The following is a 17,725-nucleotide window of genomic DNA, read 5'->3' as shown; positions in this document are numbered from 1 at the left end:
TCAAAGCTCTTGTCAAATCTGCATTACAAAACAAGCAGCTGGGAGACAAAAATACAGGAAAGGAAATATCTGACACAACCTGCACCCTGTCTGTGCAAAATTATATCCAGAAAAATACACCACAAGCTACCCTGGCGCTTGTTTAGTTTGTGCACAGACTAGAAAGGAGGGCAATCCTAACATCAGGTGAATCACATCATCTTTTAACAGTGATTTGTCATGGAGCAACAGCTGAGAATCTCACCGACAAATAGATGTAACTCTTAATTCACAGTAAAAACAAATCTGCACTTCAGTCTTATAATATTGATGGCACCCTGCAGTAAAACAAATACAGTGACTTTTCTTCTATTTATTTATTCATTTTTCCCCCCAAATATCTGAGAATCTGGTTAATTATAGAGTGAAGTTTGCCACAATCATGTATTGAACAGCATCAGTAAGCCATTAAAGAAGTCCATTAATGCCCATGTTGTGGTCTTCTGAAAATGTGGGCATGAGCAAAAGTGAAACATGCTAATTATTTTCAAATCCATTTTGTGCACTGCCAAGCTGGCTAATCAGTGCTGACACAAACCAGTGCATGCCACACCATGGCTACACTGGACTCTGTGTAGTTTAAGAAGACAATATTAGAGCATTACTGAGCTGACTGCAATGCAAGTTTAATGTGTCTCCGTGTTAAATAATAATTGGAGGATGTTTCTGACTGATGGCTTTGTTTAATTGCCTTTTAATGAGGGCGGGCCACTAAAAAGACCTATCTATCTATCCCTCCGTCTGTCTCCATCCATCATGGCTCCATCTATGTCCTCTTAAATGGGGTCTCTTCAGAAATAGCCACAGAGAAACTGTCATCTATTTAAAGAAATACACAGGCAAAGTACCACAGTAATCATTCTAAAAAACTCTGGCCAGGCTCGCTGTAATGGCTTTCTGTACTTGTCTACTTTTCTTGTCCCAAAACCTTCATTGCTGACTGGTTAAATGACAGAACATAATTTCTTCTTTGTCTAGATATCGTGACGAGGCACTTTAATGCTGAGGGGAAGGAAAGGGAAGGAAAGGAAAGGAAAGGAAAAGAAAGGAGAACAGAGTAGCACAGAGTAGATCAATGGAAGCAAAATGAACAGAACTTCGACTGAGAAAATGATGACCACTGAGACCGACTGAGGCAGCAACTGGGACTCAATAAACATTAAACATTTTGAACCTTGCTGACTTTTCCGAAGCTCACCCGTCTTCTTATAGAACATGATCTCATCCTTGAACTCCTTGCGCTCCTCCAGGGCATCGTTGATGCTGAGGATGATGCCATCGCTGGTCTCCGGCCCGTACAGGAACTTGCAGGCGCAGCTCTTCTGCATGACCTCGGCCCGCGAGAAGCCTGTGAGCTCACAGAAGCCATCGGAGCAGTAGACGATGGGGAAGCCCTGGGACACCTGAGCATTGGCCAGGATGAAGTTGCTGTCTGCAGGAGGGAGAGGAGACAATGTGAGAAAGTAAAAGACACAAATCAAAGGCAGTGAGGCAAGCTGACAAAATCATTTAAGGAGGAAAGGAATTAACACACAAAATGAGGAGCAGGCAGTGATTACTTTGTACTCTACGGCAAGGATTTTCAAACATTTTCATGTCATCGATTCCTGGATAGGAAAACATTAGGACACAGAGACCCACATTTAACAAGATTTTGTGCCAGGACCCATATGGGAATATTTTTGTTGTGATTGATTCTGTATTTAATTACATGGCGAGTCATCCTCTACAGAGTGCAACATGTGATGAGAACAGTTTGATTTCCAGTGAAGGGATTTTTAATTATTTATCATTTTGCTGGCGATGCCCTAGAACTACTTCAGCATGAGCCGCTGCAAAGCATGATACAAATGCAGTAGGTCACCATTACCATTGGAGGTTGTCGTTCATTTATTCATTCACTCCTTCATTCCTTCTCAATGCCCACTTATACCTCATCAGGCTCATAGGGCAGCTTAGCACCTTTTTGCTGTGAGGTGACAGTGGTAACCATTGAGCTACAGTGCAATCCTCATGGCAAGTTATGTTTTCTAAACCTTGATTTATGCATAGGGTGACCATATTTTTAAACCCCCAATCCAGGACCCCTACGTATACCGCCTGACAGACGAAAAAATATTTTGTCTCCCAAAAACTCTAGTAAACAGAAAACAAGGATTGCACTGGTGTAATATTACATTTGTATTGATTGTCAGATACCTTTCAAAATAAAATACCAGGTATTTGTCAGCCTCACAAGTGCACATTCTCTGCCACCAATTTTACTTATTTTATTAAGTGTTATAACCCTGGCATCATTACATTCAGCAGATAACAATGACCATTTTTGATGTATAACATGTCTATGTTTGTTTAAAAATGTGGCAACAAAGACGCTCATCAAGTGCTTGTAAAGCAGGATGTTTCTGTGGGGATCTGCCAGCAAAATCTGTGTTGAACACGATATTGCTGGTTTCCAAGGTTCATAGTGTCAAAAGTAGAGGGCGGACTGCAACGCTGAACATTTTTGGTGTAAAATGTGTTTGGTTCAAAGTGAATAGCAAAAAATAAGACAGTTTGGCAGTAAATGTTAAAAACCGTGACACGTTAATGATTAGAGATATTTGCTGCGACTTGGGATATCTGGTCACCGTATTTATGCAGTGAATGTTGACTGAGTGTGCACGCTCTGTTTCAGCTGCCCGGTATAACTGCAGTCCTGTACTTTTGGCCACTGAGCAGCTTTGTATAAAATGCCTTGCATAAGGGCACCTCACCAGTACTTTTTCAAGGGAGAGACTTTCACCGAGCTCATCCAGAAAGGTGGAGGTTGTTCATATCATCAACCCACTCCTGTAACCCCTGGGATACTGACATCCGGTAATAAATAATAAGAATGGGGGGAAAAATCAGCTGCTCTAAGAGTGCATCTCTGGGTGCTGTGTTGAATAAATGCTTGTTTGCCATCGACTGACTTCCAGGGGAAGGTTACCAAAACTAATGGCATCTTCAGCTCAGGCTTGAAGAAGGCCCGTGTGGGCGACAAGATGGAGGTCATTTGCCTCAATTGATGGCTGTTATATCTACTATTAAATGCACCATGGTATGCTTTTTTTTTTTTTGAAAAACATTACTCACTACCTGTATCAAAGAAAGTGAATTCATATTGCCTCCAGTGTGAGAGCTACAGTAAGGAGAGGTTATGTCATGTGTTAAGGAGAAAGTTTGGTGAAGGAGAAAGTGGAAAAAGGGGAAGGATCGGGGGAGGATCAGTGTGGAACAGGCTGGAGTAAGAAAGTGATGACAACGAGAAAAGAAACCCATACTGTAAGTGCTGAGGTCCATCATAATTAATTTGCCTATTTGTGTCTACCTTTGAATGAGTACCCTATTGAAATGGACCAGCTGTTTACACCTGGAGCCATCTATTAAAACATGCAAGCACACACAACCATGTACACACACACACACACACACACACACACACACACACACACACACACACACACACAGAGTGCCAGCTTACAGAGGGGGAGGATGGTGCTGAGCTGTGCTGATAGAAAGCTAATGTTTACAGTACAATACACAGTAGGCCTGTATCCTTTGGCTTGGTAGAATCTATATGGTCTGTTTGTGTGTGTGTGTGTGTGTGTGTGTGTGTGTGTGTGTGTGTGTGTGTGTGTGTGTGTGTGTTCAGAGTCTGCTGTAATTTGATAAGAAGTCAAACCTGCTGCTGAAAAGCTGAGTTAGGTAACATTCTACAAATCTCCACCCACACACATGCAAAAACACACAAAACCACCCTCAACTACATGCTATCACACAAACGCAAAGTGAGATAAAGTATAATCATTGCTTGAGACATCCCACAAAATAACTTGTTGCAATTACATTTCATTACAAAAATCAATTTTCTGCATCAATAATTCCTTTATCCACCAGCCCCTGATGTGTAATTGTTTTATGTTGTATGTCAGGCTTCGTCAAAGGAAACCACCGTACATTTGAACTGGGAATACAACAGCTCAGAAGAAAACCCTTGTATGTGTCCCTCAAGAGGAATTAGCGACACGCTGCTATTCATAATCCCATTCACCGGCCCACAATCGCATCGCTGTGCTCAATGCTGCTCACAGCAAATCGAGATTTGAGTCTGAGGCAGGGATGCACGACTTTGAGCAGCTTGATAGGATATAGAGGTAGAGATAACCTAGGATGATGTGATGATGAGGCGGTTAACGCTGGTTAGGGATTCCCATGTGGGAAAAGCTGCTGAAAGCCATACTGCAGTGTTGGTGACACTCTTGTCATTTCCAGAGTCACCATAAACGAATGAAACAGAGTGACAGTGAGCTGCATTTGCTCATGAAGGAGGAAAAAAAGGAAAATGTCTTGAGGAATGTCTTGTCAGCAGTTATAGTCTGCGTAACCCAGACAGCGGGTCGTAGCATTGGGACCGGCTGTCAGACGCAGGGCCCCTCCAGGCTCAGGGGTAAGCAGAGACTGAGCAACAGGGCTGCTCGCCTCCCAGGGGCCCAAAGCGGGGGCCTGCAGCCTGTCTGGTGGCAGCTTCCAGAGCGGGAGAAGATAGTGCTGAGCAGGGCTGACAGAAAATATTTACAGTATAATACACAATGTATTTGACAGAGGATTACATCAGATGGGTAGAATCATTATACATTATGACTGAGAGTGTGTGTGCACGTGTGTGTGGTTGTGTGTGTGGTGAGGGGAGACGAGGAAAAGGGATGTTGGGTAATTTATGTCCTGCTTGTTGATGCAGCTTGGACTGCTTATGAAATTTCAGCACACTGTGCGTGGACACACACAGATACTCCCTCACACACAAACGCACACACTCACACACACACACACAAGAAAAATACATAGTCCCCATCTGGAATTCCTTGCTGTGTAATAGGAAAGTTTGGATTCAAGCACAAGACTGATTTGGAGCCAGAGAGGTTGCAGATAGGTTTGAATAATCATGAAGCGAGGTGAGGAGGAGGTAAAAGAAGGCTATAGCTGAGCTCCCTTCCTTTCATCACTTACCACTGCAACTTTTACCAACTTACTGTCTCCCTCACTGTTTCTCTGCCTCTATATATTGATAATAATCCCATCTCACCCCTTTTTTCACTCCCTCCTCTCATTTTTGAGCAAGCAGGAAGGGTGTGTCTCTATTTTGTTTATTTTCCATGTAATATCTCAAATTCTGCGGATTTTGATAAAACTGAGGCATCTCACTGCAGACTTGAGAAGTGGACAGGGTTATATTGGTCAGCCATGTTTCCAGAAGTAAAAATCCCATTCATTTTCCCAAATGCAATCTTAGATAACAACCTCATCAAGTATTTCCAATCCTTTGATTGGGTAAGAAACTAGCTTTGAGTCAACTTTATGTGCACATTTTTTAAAAAATAAATTCAACACCTATTGTGTTCCTGTAGTGTGTATTTTGGTCCTGACTGCAGCAACTTATCTGTAATACAATTTGCCATAATGTTGAATATTCCTGAATATATTTGACAACCTTAGCTGGCGTCATCACCATATTAATGTCGCTGAGTGAATTTTGTGCCATTTGACAAATCGAGCCGAGAGAAAAACATGATTCCTGCAGAAACAGTTGAAATATTTAGAGGCGGCGGTCATAAATGAATGTGTTCATTTGTTCAGGAGACTCCTGTGAATCTGGAAAAACGACAGATGATTCATTTGTTACTGACTGGCAAAGGAGGGGATTTCCCTTATTGTCACATCCATTGTTCCCGTCCTCCTTCCTACCCTCCCTCCTTTCTTCTGCTCAGCTTTCCCTCCCTCTCTCTATCTATTTCTCCATTCCTCTCGCTCCGACCATAATCCTCACTTACCTCCTACCTTCCTTCGCTGCCCCACTCCCTCCCTCTTTCGCTCTAATCATCACACTCTTGCTCTCTTTCCATCTTTCCTTATCTCTCTTAACCTTCACTCCACCCCCTATCCTTCCTCCTCCCTCTCTTCCCTCCCAACTGTTCTTTATATCCCTCCTACCATTTTGGATCTCTCTGTCTAATTACTCTTCATGTCCTCTCAACCACTGGAATCCTTCCAGTCCTTCCCCAATATTTTCCCTGATTTATTTATTTGCCTCACTTTTTTGCAAACTTCATACCCCATAACCTCTAGGAGAGCGCCATCTATCTGTCTTTCTCTCTTTTCTTCCTCTGCACACTGATCCTTTAGTAAAGGAAACAAAAGGACGTTCTCGATTTGTTTTTTCCTCCTCTGAATCTTTTCCATCTTCCTCTCACTCTTTCTCTACTACCTCTTATCGCTCTTCGCTGCTTCCATCAACTCTTCTTTTGTTTCTCTTTCTTCCCGCTGTCAGCCCTGTCCTGTTCTCTCCCTCTCAAGCTCCCGCACCCTTCTTTACCCTCCCTCCTTTCTTTATCTCTGTCTTTCCTCTGAATTTCTTCTGGCTAATTGCTCCTGTGTAGAAGCCCATAGATCATCTCCCCTCGTGCTCACTACTGCCTGACAGCTGCTGGAGAAACCCCACAGGGATAGAGGGAAGAGAGGGAGCTGGAGGGAGGGGGGAAGAGGGCAAGGAGAGAGGGGAAAAAGAGATGGAGAGGAAGATGAAGAGAGACAGACAGTTAGAGAGAGAGAGAGACAGAGAGAGAGAGAGAGAGATCGTGAGAGAGCCTTCTTATGTAATCAAAGTCAACTGTGCACCGCGTAATTGTTGCTGAGAGAACGATTTGTCAAGCATCAGTCAAGAGTGAGCTATTAATAAATGAGACTTTCGAGTGTAATCATACATCATCAACTTATTTTTTTCCATGCTACTTGAATTCCCGTCGAGTTTTAATGCAAAGAGCGCGTTCTCCTGTATTTTCTCAGCAGGTCGTCGCTATAATAACTAGGTGGGTCAGAGGGAAATGTGTGGCAGCACGAAATGCAACATCAGGTACGCTCCCTCACTAAGCAAATGAGATATGGAGGAGGGAGGACGGTGGGGGGCTGAGGAGGATGTGTGGGTGGAGGGGGTATCTCATCAACACGGTGTTTTGTCCCAGATTTGGGGTGTTATAACACACACAAATGAAAACACACTCATAAACACTCCATGTAGAGTTTCAACCCCCCTCTCCTTGAAAACACCCTCACCACTACCAACTACAACCCTTGAGCTATTTAGGGAACAGTTGACGTGATGGGTGAGCGAGCTCGGGGAAGCCAAGGAGAGAGAGAGAGAGGGGGGAGAAACTGACAGGGAAACACAGTGGGGAGAGTGAGAGATGAATGGAGAGGCAGGTGGAGAAATCGAGACATGAAGAGATGCAGGGACAGGTAAAGAGGAAGAGAAGGTGAGAAAATGTATCGAGACAGACAGATGAGGGTTGGCGGAGGAGAGTGGGGAGTGAGAAAGAGAGTGACAGCGTGACTCGAAGAAAAGGTAGAGAAAGTTGAAACTCAGCAAGACAGAGCTGTGAAAGGTGGCGTGATGAAGGACGGAGATGGGGATGAGGATGGAGCGTGGTGAAAATGGGCGGGGCAGTGAGGAGGTGGATGGAAAGGAGCTTTACCTCCTCACCTTTCTGTGGGAATTCATACCAACCACCACATAAGCATAGGATCTACTAAACAAAGTCACTCCAGGGCAGCCAAGGTTACAACTTTAAAGTTTGTCTTAGCAAATGGACACAGCATCTTCTTAGTCAGCTCTTGGGATTTTGAGATTAATGTTACACAGTCAGTTCACTCAAATATTCATGGTATTGGGAGGTGTAAAAACTGCAAATCAAGTATATATTAACTGTATTTTTTGGTGGAATTGAAAAAAAAAAGTGCACACACCACCCAGGATATATGCAGACACACACCCACATCCATGAAAACCAAAACATGACCACAAATAACATAGCAGAGAGTGACATTAAGTTGTAATCCAGTTACACCGAATAACTGGAGAGAGAAAATCATTAGACAAATCCACAGCCTTAATCACTTGTGTGGCTCTTTATCATACATTCCCCGAGGCCCTCAGCAACAGAAACATTACACCAGTCATTAGCCTACATTCCTGCAATTTGTGAGCTCACCTCCCTCCCTTCCCATTCACTTTCCTTCCCGGTCAATATCACTTCCACCCTCCATTTGTCCATTTCCCTCCCTGCTTTCTCTAAAGTTCGTTCATAGCCAACCCCCTCCCACCCTCCACCTGCCAATGCCGATCCCTCTTCCCCATTTGTACAATTAATTGAGTCTAAAAATGTCCAACTTGGCCTAGACTTGTGCTGGTGAAACCCCGTTTGTCGATCGTTTTGGACAGTCCATTAGAGAGTGTGATTAGGAGAGGAATCTCACTAATTAGGCTCGTTAACGAGGCAGAACGTCCGCTGCAGCGGGGATGTGGACGGGCATGGAGACGGGGACGCTCTCATCAGGAAGTCCCTGAAGTTTGCAGGAACAGACGAGGGACTCACCCTGTATAAGTGCACAGTGATAATCAAGCGCAGTGACCTTAGAGGGAGGACAGCGATGGCGTGCAGAGTCCACAGTTTTGATGGTGACTGTCTCCCTTTAACTAAACGCTCTTTCAACCGATGCCAACTTTGCAGAGCGGCCTTGTTAAAGCCAGTGGACGCTCGGTTGCTATTAATTCAAAAACGCTCATTTCCATTCTCAACACTCAGCTGTACACCGTGTCTACATCAAATTACAGTTAGTGAGTATGAGGTTCAGTATCTTGCTAAAGGATACATCAACAAGATATTACATGCTGTAATGAGTACACCTAATGAAAATCCAAAACATGGTCTCATGAAGAAGCTATTTTTTCTATTTACAATATGGATAATATTTCACGAAAAGAGAATCAGTTACATTTGACATGACTTGTATGCCAAGTTGCAGCACAACACCATCCTTTTTGTTTATTTTTGTCCTCAAATAAGACATTCCCAATATTAAGTGGGCTTTGGAGAAAATGGAGCAGCAACACCAGACTGCTGCCAGTGAGTGAGAGCCACCCTGCGCACCCTGCAGCACTACAGTCAATGATGATTGATGACTCCCTCATAGTCTCATAACTGTGCTCATTACTTCTTTCGCCGTCATTCTCTGGCAGAGGGCAACACCGGACCTGCCTTTTCACAGGTAAGCATAATGAGATAGGAAGATGGACATCCCGCTAAAGCTCTGTTAACAGAAATTAATCAAACGTTGCAGTTTGGAGCACTGGATGACATAATCCAGGTGATTTCAGACAAATAATCTGAGTTACCTGTGTCTTAATGATGCTCATTTGAAAATGCCTGTGTGTCAGCAGTTAGTCTGTGGGTCTCAGACTCAGTAATTAGCTCCCTAGGTTTTCCTGGAGGTCAGAAGGTTGTCACTGAGATGGAGCCACAGGGCTAGAGCATCAGTGCTTCGTCTCCTCATTGAGACGCCTGGATATGCCAGTGACAGCTCCCTCTGTTGTGTGTGTGATGCCCAGGTGAGTTTTTAAGCATTCATTTGGCAGCAAGTGGTAATCATGACTTGGGATCCCCCAGCCGCATTTCAACAGCTTAATTAGAGGTGCTGTATTTAAGGGAAGTTAATCAGTGCAGGGGAAACCTCCGCTTTACTCCCCTTATGTTCAAAGAATGGGGTAGCAGAGCATATGGGCATGTGCACTCACACACACACACATGCACAAACCCACACACACATATATATATACACACACACACAAAAAGCTCTGTGGCACAAAGTAGCAGAGTGTTGAGAGTAATGCACCCTCTCCTCTTTCTCTTCCTCTATCTCTCTTCCACCTGTCTCGCTTTATCTCTCTCTTTTAAACACACACACACACACACACACACACACACACACACACACATACGGGCTTTCTCTGTCTTTTCATACACACACACACATATACACACTTAAGACATTACCACCGTCACCCTGTACCAACTCCACATACAGCTGTTCCAGGCCTTGGCATCAGTGACTGTGACAGTAATTACCTGCCTAGTGGAGGTGGTGGTACTAGTGTGTGCTGAGAGTGAGAAAATAGCAGTCTCAAACAATGGTGGAGAACGGGAGCACACGGCACACTCCGGGAGACTTTGCATGGCCCTCTGTTGCGACTCCACAGCCAAAAAAAATCTGCTTAATTTGGCAGTAGGACAGACCGGCATTGTCTCCATCTCCCCAATGAATGCTGTCATATGTTGACAGAGAGTTAAGTCAGCAAGTATTTGGCACTGGTGGAGAGATTACAATAATGACTACACTTTATAGGTATGACATTAACAATTCACTGTCCGGCGCAGGTGCCAAACATAGAGGAAATTCCAAATTAGTCTTACAAAATGATTCATCACTTAAAATAAGACAAATTATTGTCTTTTGTAACGGGTAGCAAGTGGATGATAAAAAACACACTGAATAATGAATCTCAGGAGATGTTTTATAGTCGATATATCATTGTCAAAATGTAGTCGTTAAACAAGTGTACTGTGGCAAAGTGATAATACACAATTTTAATGAGAGAAACATCTCCAAATCCAGCTCCAGTGATGGACAGATGATAAGCCTTAGCCTCCTGTATGTTGCATTGGAGCAGTGATGACAGAGGGTGTCACCGCACTCCCACTCAGCCATCACAGTGCCGTCCTACACCACTGCAGACAGATTCTGTTATTTTGGTTAGGATACAGGCAAACAGGGACACAATGAACTCAGCACCGTGATCAGGATGTGTCAGTCAATCTTTCTACACAGCAGACATGGGAAGGCATCAACATTGTTGGTCCCAATTTGACGTTACCCTTTAAAAAAAAATCAAGCAGGCTATCATTTCATTTGGTTTGAAATGACCAGCAACTTGGCTAAAGAAGATTCCCTGCTCCTCATCCTTGAAATGAGACAAATATGAATCACAAAGCCTTTGGTGTTTAAAAAGATCACTTTGGCTTGTAATTTTATGTTTCAAGCATTTAATTCAGACCCTTATCCAGAGCAACTTATGCAAGGGAAGCAAGCAGGGTTTCAGTGACACTTTGACAGGCCATACAGCAGCTTCTGGGATTGAACCTGAGCCCTACCAGTGATCAGAGTGTCTCTATACCCACTAGGCCAGCCCTGGGTGACCACATAAAAAGCAATACATTTTAATAAGTCTGGCTCTCAGAGTGGAAGACTGAAGTTTCTCCCCTGAGTGTGAAGGGGTTGAAAAAGTTTAAGAATCCATTTAAAAGACAGTTTCTCTGAGTGCATGCAACATCAATTTGAGTCCTCCTCTAAATTCTTTTCTATCCATTCTGATTATCATCTGTTTGCAGGTCTAACCCGTCTGCCTGGACTTTGGATGACGTCAAAGGGGATCATCTAGCAGTGATCCCAGGCCTTCCTTTCTATTTGCTCCTGGCCAGGCCATCAGACCCAATTTGTCCCGTCAGGCTCCACTGCCTTCAGTCTGGCCCATCTTGCGGCTCAAACCCACTGTTAATTTCCTCTACCTTGCAGCTCAAGGACAGTGGTTCATTCAGCATGGCTTGGCAAAACATTTGGTTGTGGTACAGTACCAGTCTAATTCCCCTGTGAGACTATTAAAAATAGAGTTTCAGTCCAAGCAGCTGAATTCCTGCTGTCATAGCTTACCTGAATAAGCAGAATTGCTCAGCCTGCAGAATATTTGTTTACGGGGGCTGAAATTAAGATGCATCTCTATTGATAGTATGACACTGAGTCATTTTGTAAGCGGCACAGTCACACTAGAGCATATGCAAATTGCCAGGGGTGCCGACAGGGTTCCTCCGTACAGGTATTCCAATGAGGTCTAAGATAAGGAGGGTTATGTCAAAACTCTCTTTGAAACAAAAGACAATCGGAATTATGAATAGACCAGACATGTTTTAAAGTAGGCTTCAAGAGGCTTCAAGAATGTTGTTTGTGCATGTTTTGGCAATTCATATGATATCCCAGGCTTCCTCACCAACTCCCGCCCAGTGGTAGCCTATCAATTATATGATACACTATGGTAACTTTTATAAAAGGGCAAATTCTGGACTCTTTTATCACAGCTAAAGTATAAAACCAAGCCTGTGCACATCTCAAATTTGCACCAATAAAGCCAGGCAAGTGACTCAACAAACAGCAAAATGGCCTAAGATGCTGTTCCTGATATACTCAAGTGTGCCATTAGCATGATTTTTGCCTTCAGATTAATTCAGTGAGCGTATGCAAAATCAGTCTGCAGTTACAACTCCGCACACTGAAAGAATGAGAGAAAATGAGAGCGGGCTAACTCAAGCCAACTAAAACTGAGCTGAAGCAAAAGTCAAATGTAAAACCATGGCGGATTTCAAAGAATCTCTGAAACACGGGTTGCTCATTATTAAAGCAGAACTGCTCAAGACAGAGGCGAGGGAGTTCAGACAAAAGTTGTCGTTTGAAAATGCCCGTGTGTGCCTCAGCCCGGGGAAAGACCTGCTGAAATGCAGCCGCCGACCAATTAATTTTGATAGATGCGACTACTGGCCTCAGCGCGGCGGGAGTAATATCGCACTCACCGCGGGACTTGTCGACCAAGGAGCAGAGATAATAAATGTTGACTTCACACCGACGCGATGTGTGAACGACTCAAAAAAACCCGCATTTACTCAGGTACGATCACAACAAATACGTGTCACAGGAATTATGGCTGTAACTTGGGAGAAAGTTGTCCTGATGTCTCGCTGCGAGTCTGTGTGGGCGCCCGGTTAACCCTCTGTCGCTGTCCGCGGTGCTGAAGCCTCAGCGACTTAATTGCGCTAACAGGCTTCAGTTTCTGTGGAAGCGCCATAGCTTCCCATAACTGTGTCTGTTGTTCAGATGTGGAGCAGCTGCCCTGAAGTTAAGCTGAATATCGACAAAACCATACAGACCCGTGATATGTGGCGCCCTGGGGTCTACCTTTAATTAAAAGGCCGTGCGCACCAAGATCAACACAGTAATTTGGAGCACCTGCACGCCTTCAAACCAGTCTTTGTCTTGCATGGCATAATGAAATCCGCTCTGAATGCATTAGGCTTAACAATTTGTGCAGGTAGACCTGTGTTAGGCTGTTAACCTCAAGCTACACCAGCTCAACACAGAACAGGTGCAGTTTGTTAAACACCAGAGATGGAAAACCGGTTGAAATGAAACCAAAATCTTTCATGTAATAAAAATAGAAGGTTAGAGATACTTCAAAAAAAAAAAATAAAAACTTACGAGTGCCGTCAAACCGTGTGGCTATAGTGTCCAGAAACGTGTTCTGCGGCGCTAATAATCCCTTCATCACAGGCATTTTCCCTCCTTAATGTCGAAGTCCCCATCAAAGTTATGGAAGAGCAGGTGCGAGTCGTCCAAACGTGTGAGGTGCGCCCATTAAAGCCGCTGAACCATACAGGAACAGGGAGCTGTCCGGTAAACTAAGCACAATACGATCCCCATCCACTGAAGAGTGCATGTGATGCGCGCACCCGTGTGTCTGGAACCTATGTTGCGTGTGGAAATGACAAGAGAAGATGATGCCCGCAGGTGCAGTTCAGGTAATAGCCAGGGACGGCCGTGAGAGAGTGTGACTCCCTGTCAGCATCGCCATTATTATGCCTCTGGATTCAATGATCATCTCTCCACAGTGAGCAATGGTAGGAGACATCAATCACCCTCAACAACTGTGATCAAAGCGCAAGGGGGTATGTTTCACATGCAGAGACACTCTGTTGTCACAAAGCAGAGACGGGAGTTTTTATTTATCGATTTCCCCATTAACTTCTCTGTATTTGGACTGTTTATTTCTCTATTTACCATACTCTGTTCCATTTTAAAACTTTTAGATATTCTACTTTCTCTATTTCACCGAGTCTCATCTCCACATCGACTGAACAATTTTTCGATAGTCTTATCTTTTTGCAATCACTCATTATGCAACTATTGATCTGCCAGAAACAATGACACAATAGAACAGTAGCGACCGACTAACTACCTTAATCGATGGAAGTCGCAGTTAAAGAATGCGCGTCAAAGAATGGATTTTCAATATATTTCTTCTTTCTGAATCTTTTTTTTTTTTTTTTTTTTTTTTTTTTTTTTCAGATGGACAGACCTTTGGTCAATTTAAAATAGTCAGCAACTTTGGCGTCATAGTGTCATGAACAGACAATGGAATTTTGGATCTTGGACCTCGGCCAGCCCAACAGTGTTTCCCTGCGGTGCAACATCTGATAGGCTCTGGCAGCGTTACACAAAAGAGAGGGGGACACACAGAGTTGGGGGTGGGGGTGGGGGTGGGGGGGGTGGGGGGGGGGGGGGGGGGGGGTTGCATTTCCTCAAGCCTTGTATTCATACGGATCCCATACAACAATTAAGGAAGGAGTGTCTAGAGCGTTAAAGGGCAAAATATCCAAGTATAAAATAGTTGCACAATGCATTATGGAGTAAATCTTTCCGGAGAGAGATGAATAAGTCATCTACAAGTTACTGGTTCGATGTCTAATCACTGACGTGTCCGTGCTGCTCCCTCTAAGCCCATACCTGTCAGACTGGTGCGCAGCTCACCACACGGGGAAACTATCACTAGGTTTTACCGCCACCTTCTGGTAAAACTGAGTTATATGCCTGCGGATGCTCTACATGTCACTACCGACTGGTGTAGCGCACATTGAGGTGTATGGAAATGTTCAAAAGGCCCATCAGCTGCACAGTAGCGCCCTCATGTGGATAACACTGAAGAGAATACCCCAAATACAGGTTCTTAAAATGAAATAAATTGTTGAACTGGTATAAGAGAAGCAAATTAAATAACCAAACCTATAACTAAGGCGTGTGGTTCCAAATTCACTATAGAAATAAATAACTGAAAAAAGATGCTTTTCTAACAAATTGGTCATAACACAAAGGCTTTCTTTCTTTTTCTTTTTCTTTCTCTCTTTTTTTCTATTAATCTATTTGATGTATTTATGCATTTATTTGAAAAGTAAATGGTAGCTTTCTACTATGAATGCTTACCCCTACGAAATGGTGGATATTCATTCTGTAACTGAACTGATTGAACACTATTAAATACTATGGATATGACATTCTGTCTGAGGTTATATGAATTGTAAAATCTTCAATGTAAAATGATGATTTCTAAACCCAAAGCCTGCTCTGTAAACCTACAGATGCAACTGCAACCCAAGTTTTGCCGGAAAAAAAAAATCTTCATGTTACAATTAAATATTACATCATTTACACCCGCGATTCTCTGGCAAGCAACAACAAACTTGGAACATATAATCATACACAGATACAGGCAAAACACAAGACAGAAACAACCTCAAATCTAGGTCAATCCCATTACTACCAGGGCTAAAGCATGGGAGCAAACACCAAAAGTCAAGCGCTCTGCCTCCTACTCAGATCCTCAACAAAAGTCAAGCGGCTGTTGCACCTGTTATGTCATTTGGACATAGTGAAGTCATCAGGTGCTCTAAGGCTGATGACCATGAGTCATATATCACCTCACTGGCTTCATGCAAAAACACACAGAAACGCACACATACAAACACATACAATATACACACAGATATATGAATCATCCCCCTGAGGCGAGGTACTATGAAGAAGTTCAGTGCAGAGAGATACTTCCATAAATGTGTCAGCTAATAAAATTAAAACAGACAGCCAACACACAGCAATGCTTTACCTGTGTAATTAAGCACTTAACGCATCATTTAAGCCTGATCTTTGCTCCAAACATAAACTCTGTGTGTGTGCCTGTCTCTCTGTCAGCCTATGCACATGTGAGCGTGTGCACCAGTCAATGTTTTTGTGTGCTGTGCGTGTGTATGTGCGTGCACCAAAGTTAAGTTCCGCATGAAGTGACAATTGAGTGGCGGTGACTCATTGTGGCCCACAGTGTTACCTCACCAAAAGCCCTATTAAACCTGCACAAATCAGCCTGAGTCTCATTACCTACACTACTGCTTTTAATGTTCAGCAGTCACTCAGTCATCGGGCAATTGTTCAACGCACTCAATCAAAGGGAATAAACAGTTTCAGGGGAAAAGCAGCTGAAAAGGAGGAGTCCTTTGAGACCTAATCTAAAAAAACCCAAACAAAGTGTATTTGAAAAAAGTCCCCCGAAGAAAAAAATGTATGAAAAAAAGAGGGGGTTTAACATTGTATGTGCAGGTTCGACTCTGGAATAAGGACACTGACAAAAGGACATTGAAACTCGGAACACAAGAAGGAACTGAAATGTAAAATGTCTTTGTACTGCAAATCCCTGAATAAAAATGTGAATTAAAAAAAAGAAAAGAAAAGAAAAAAGGCCCAATCCTGTATTTGAGTGTAAAATATAAGAAGAAGCAACATGAACAGGGAATACAGACAGGGTTTGCAGACAGTAGCCTGGGGTTTAAAGGCTCTATAGGAAACTCACTAACACTATGTGGTGGCAGAGGACACTAACATGAATTTGAAGGGCATATCAGATATGAGCAAAGGTTTGGAGGAAAGATTCAAACCTTCTGTGTTCACAAAGGGCAGATCAGTAACTGCTAATGTCATGTTCGAGGATGTCAGTCAAATTAGACACATATTAACCAAAGAACATTCTACTATATCACTTGCCATTTCACAGCCTATACAAGATTCAAGATTCAAGGTTTATTCGTCGCATGCATGAATGTACAGGTACAGCAGCAGTGAAATGTAATTGCAACAACTCCGGCACTGTGCAAGTAAAAAATAAAAATAAAATAAAAATAATAATAATAACGGTAATAATAATAAAAAATAAAAGAAAATAAGATAGAAATAAAGATAAAATAGAAAGAATATATGACATTCCTATATACAATGAACAACTATATACATCAAATATGAAATACTAACATGAAAATCCCTATCGATGCATCATTTGCACCTGTTATGCTCTTTTGCACCAGAAGCATGCAGTTCCAGTATTCTGATCACATTTGTTGTGTATTTCTCCTACAGGCTGTGTGAATTTGGTTTTGAGTAACTGATGTCCCACTGTTCTATAAACGCAACACCCCTTCTCGGTCATTCTGTGGTCTTTGGTTTCACGCGAAACAGTTCTAGTCAAACTCTAATCTGATCTGGCCTGATGCCTATATAGCACAGAGTCATGCATTTACGCTTTAAGTCTCCCTTGCTGCATTAGAAAGGCAACACTGTGCCAGCATTTTAACAGAATGGTTTTTATGATGCCCACTGGTGCCATATAGGAAGTGGGCATGGCTCTCCAGTGATAAAGATATAAGTTAATTTTACCCACATACTTTGATGAAGGCTGTTAATAGGAAATGGTACACACACAAATGCTATGTGTGCGCAGTATATACACACCCACATATGCACAATCATATAGCGCTAGTCATAAAAAAAACACTATCTGAGCCGTCCAGTATTACATGTGGTATTATGCATCATGGTTGTTACCTACTGTATGGCCATATTCTCTCTTCTCACTTATTGCATCTTTCATTTAAACTTTTGTTCTTTATCTCAAACATAAAAGCTGGGGACTATTACTTTCTATCTCCACACAAAAACCAACCCCTGTATCTCAGAGAGGATGGAAAGAGAAGGAAGGAAAGGAGAGGGACAAGGAAAAGGACAAAGGGAATACAAAAAGAAAGGGAAAATAATAACAAAATAAGATTTAATTATATTTTTAGAGTTTAAAAGAACT

At 42.8% G+C, this 17,725-nt stretch overlaps 1 protein-coding gene across 1 annotated transcript in view; it reads right to left on the bottom strand.

Moving 5' to 3' along the window:
* Positions 1 to 13,327, bottom strand: part of kcnh8 (potassium voltage-gated channel, subfamily H (eag-related), member 8) — a 47,535-nt gene extending 34,208 nt beyond the window's left edge. Inside the window, exons 1-2 of the mRNA XM_030062969.1 lie at positions 13,252 to 13,327; positions 1,238 to 1,471 (exon numbers count right to left, since the gene is read on the bottom strand). Of these exons, the coding sequence (XP_029918829.1) occupies positions 1,238 to 1,471; positions 13,252 to 13,327 (310 nt within the window). The remainder of the gene's footprint in view (positions 1 to 1,237; positions 1,472 to 13,251) is intronic.
* Positions 13,328 to 17,725: the final 4,398 nt, after the last annotated feature.

The sequence above is a fragment of the Myripristis murdjan genome, chromosome 11 (assembly GCF_902150065.1).
Source record: "Myripristis murdjan chromosome 11, fMyrMur1.1, whole genome shotgun sequence".
NCBI classification, from domain to species: Eukaryota; Metazoa; Chordata; class Actinopteri; order Holocentriformes; family Holocentridae; genus Myripristis; species Myripristis murdjan.
The sequence above is the reverse complement of the archived record's forward strand: the minus strand, read 5'-3'. Positions and strand labels throughout refer to the sequence as shown.